This window comes from Eurypyga helias, unplaced genomic scaffold (assembly GCF_000690775.1).
Source record: "Eurypyga helias isolate BGI_N326 unplaced genomic scaffold, ASM69077v1 Scaffold49561, whole genome shotgun sequence".
NCBI lineage: Eukaryota > Metazoa > Chordata > Aves > Eurypygiformes > Eurypygidae > Eurypyga > Eurypyga helias.
Window position 1 is genome coordinate 1 of NW_010231146.1, and position 2858 is coordinate 2858.

Genomic DNA, 2858 nt, shown 5'->3' on the forward strand with positions numbered 1-2858 from the left:
TCATAGAGCCGGAAGGATTGCCGAGCACCAGCGTGCCCTTTCCAAGCTTCCGTGATGCCCTGCGGGTGGCAAAGGTGACTGACCCAGTTTTATGGCTCTTTATATTGACCTCTCAAAAAGACAGGGAGAGAGAGGGAGAGAAACACACGGCCGTGGCGACGGGGGCTTGGGGGTGGAGGGGGGGGGGGGAAGCAGGAACGCGCACAACTGGAAGCTGAGAGTGGGAAACGCCGTGATGAAAAGGAGGGAGGCATTGCCTGGGGAGTCGGTAAAGGAGATGGGGAAAGAGAACAAACATGCAGGAGAATTAGTTGGCAAGATGGATCTCGGTGAAGAGCTCAGAAGCATCCTACTTGGGACCCCTTGCTACCCTCCTCTATCGCCCAGATCTCTTCCTCTCACCCTCCCAGTTGCGAAGGAAGATCCAACTAGTTTGATTTAGACCAAATCTTCGCACTGCCCCGGAGCCTGGGGAGAGAGAGAAAGAGAAAAAAAATATCAGAGGGGACACTAAGGCTCATCCCCAACTTCCTCTTCTAAATGCTGGCAGAGTGGCTGATTTCTTCACAAGAGAACACATGGAAAACTGAGGAACTCCCGATCCTGAGCCGGAGCTCTTTTTCCCAAGCCAGTAAGGGATGAGCTCAGCTGGGACTGCAGCTCTGACCACTCCCCTCTGCAGGGAGCAGAGCCCTGCCCTGAAGCAGGACTCCCCTCGGCTCACCTCCTGAACACAGACAGACAGCAGCTCTGTTCGTTTGTCCCCCCCCGACTCCTCACCCTTTGGCTTTGGAAGTTTTCTTGCTCGCCTGGCGCTGGTTGGTGCCAGGAGCTGGCTCCCTGAGCTCTGTTAGGTGCTGTTCCGGGTCTTGGGATGTGGCTGCTGCAGCGGCAGCTGTTGTCACTTTTATGGTCTTTTTCAGATTTGCTACCTGCAACAGCATAAAAGCAAGAAACGAGGAGTTTCCCAAGCTTTTTAGTTTGGTTGGTTTGGGGTTTTTTTACGGTGGTGGCTTTTTTCTTTGTTTTTTTCCCCCCAAAACAAGCCCCAGAGTTAAGAGCTGCCAGCTCAGGTCAAACGAGAGCTGACAGCTCTCCAGACCTCTGCACTGCAGAGGAGAATGAAGCCAGTTTGGGACTCTCCTTCAGGCACAACCCCATGGCAGGGGGGGTCTGGCCTAGGGCAAAGGTAATGCCTTACTGGAGCAAGGACCGTAACAACCCCAGGGTGCTGGTTCGGGTTATTTTCAAGTGAGGGGCACTGGCTGCTCCCCCCTCGGCCCACTCACCTCACTCTCTATCTGCTGTTTAAGCGCCAGCTGTTGCTCTTTGTGTTGGTTGGCTCGGCTAACCTGCTCTTCGATGCCCGACAGGACAACCTCACAGCCCTGGCACCTGGAGAGAAGACACAGGACTGAACAGGCCGGGTACTTTCCACAGCAGGGGAAGAAAGGTGAAAGATGACAGGTTTCAACTCTAGAGGCCAAACAGAGGAAGGTGACGGCTACACCGGGCAAGGAAGACGTAGGAGTGGGAGTTCAACCTAAGAATGTAGCGGTGTTACGACCTGGCAGGGGGAGAGGTAACAAAGCGACGCCAGGTTAGGAACTACAGACAGTACTCAGGACTGTGCAAAGGTGGCTGCGGTCTCATCACCCCTCCACCAACGCACGGGGGAGCTTGGAAAATAATTTTTGGAGAATTACTTTCCGTTGTGCTACAGGAAAGGGGATTCGAGTAGGCCACCTCACAACACTACCCCCCCACAGCGACACGCAGAGCATCTGGGGAAGCCACCGGCCACCCCTGCAACCTTTCTTTGGATGTTAGTATTGGGGGCTTCCTCCTCACCACTCCTGCAATGTGCGGGTGATGGTGCTTAGCTCCTCCCTCCGGATGTCCCTCCCAATGCTGTAATCCACCTCCAGGCGCTGGTTCCGCTGATCCAAGCTCCCTCGCAGCACATCCGCGTACACAGCCTCAATCACGAGGTCCTCCAGTTGCCTGACGTTCTTCAGCTGCAACTGCTCCAGCAGCACTGAATAGGGGATGCACTGTTGGAAACACGATGGTAACTAGCAGGGGGTCATTCCAGTGGAAGGAGAACTCAGGGAAAAAACAAAATAGGGCCAGTACCTTGATCTTGGCAGCCAGAGTGACGACCGACAGGTGCCTCAGTTTGTTCTTCTGAGCCTCCGTCAAGGGAGGGAGGTTTGCTGCTTCAGCTATTGTCAGGGGAAAGGACGGGGTGTAAGAATTTACGCCTCATTTTCCATTTACCAGCATCCGCACCCGTTTCTTCAAGCTTCGGCCCACCAATCCCCCAAGCGATGCTTTATCTTGCCCAGCCCACCCCATTAAGTGTCAGCTCGAAGGACCTTTTCTGAGCAGCCTTTTCTCCCCTCAGCCTCAAGTCCTCCTCTCTAGCTCTTCCGTGCTGTCTTTACGACGCCCTGCACGTCCCAGTGGGTACCTCAATCCTTCCCCTTGCCCCGCTAAAATGTCTTTGTCGAGATGCTCTTGGCAATTCCCCACAGAGCTAACAAAGAGCAGTATTATTAATTACTGCCGGGTACCCCAGGGGTCTGGGGCCCAAACCGCCAGCAGGCACCTGTCGGGCCGTGGCTGCAGCGGGGGGCGGTTTGGGTGAGGGTCTACAGGGATGTGGGGCTCCGGCATCTCTTCTGCACCCAGGGACCAGCATCACCGGGAGGGAAAAGGGCCCCTGACCCGCGCTGCGCCCCCTCCGCCCCCGGGGCCCGGCCTCACCCAGGTAGTCCGCGTAGGTGCCGTAGGCGAAGATGGTCAGGAGGCGGAAGACGGGGGAGAACTCGCTGTCGGCCAGCTGCGGGGACACG

At 56.0% G+C, this 2858-nt stretch overlaps 1 protein-coding gene across 1 annotated transcript; it reads right to left on the reverse strand.

Moving 5' to 3' along the window:
- On the reverse strand, positions 1-2854 carry COPS7A (COP9 signalosome subunit 7A; the record flags this gene model as incomplete). Its single annotated transcript, XM_010160944.1, has 6 exons — positions 1-468; positions 781-932; positions 1290-1395; positions 1852-2054; positions 2137-2225; positions 2770-2854. Coding segments are annotated over 6 exons (675 nt in total), but the record flags the coding sequence as incomplete, so codon positions are not given.
- Positions 2855-2858: the final 4 nt, after the last annotated feature.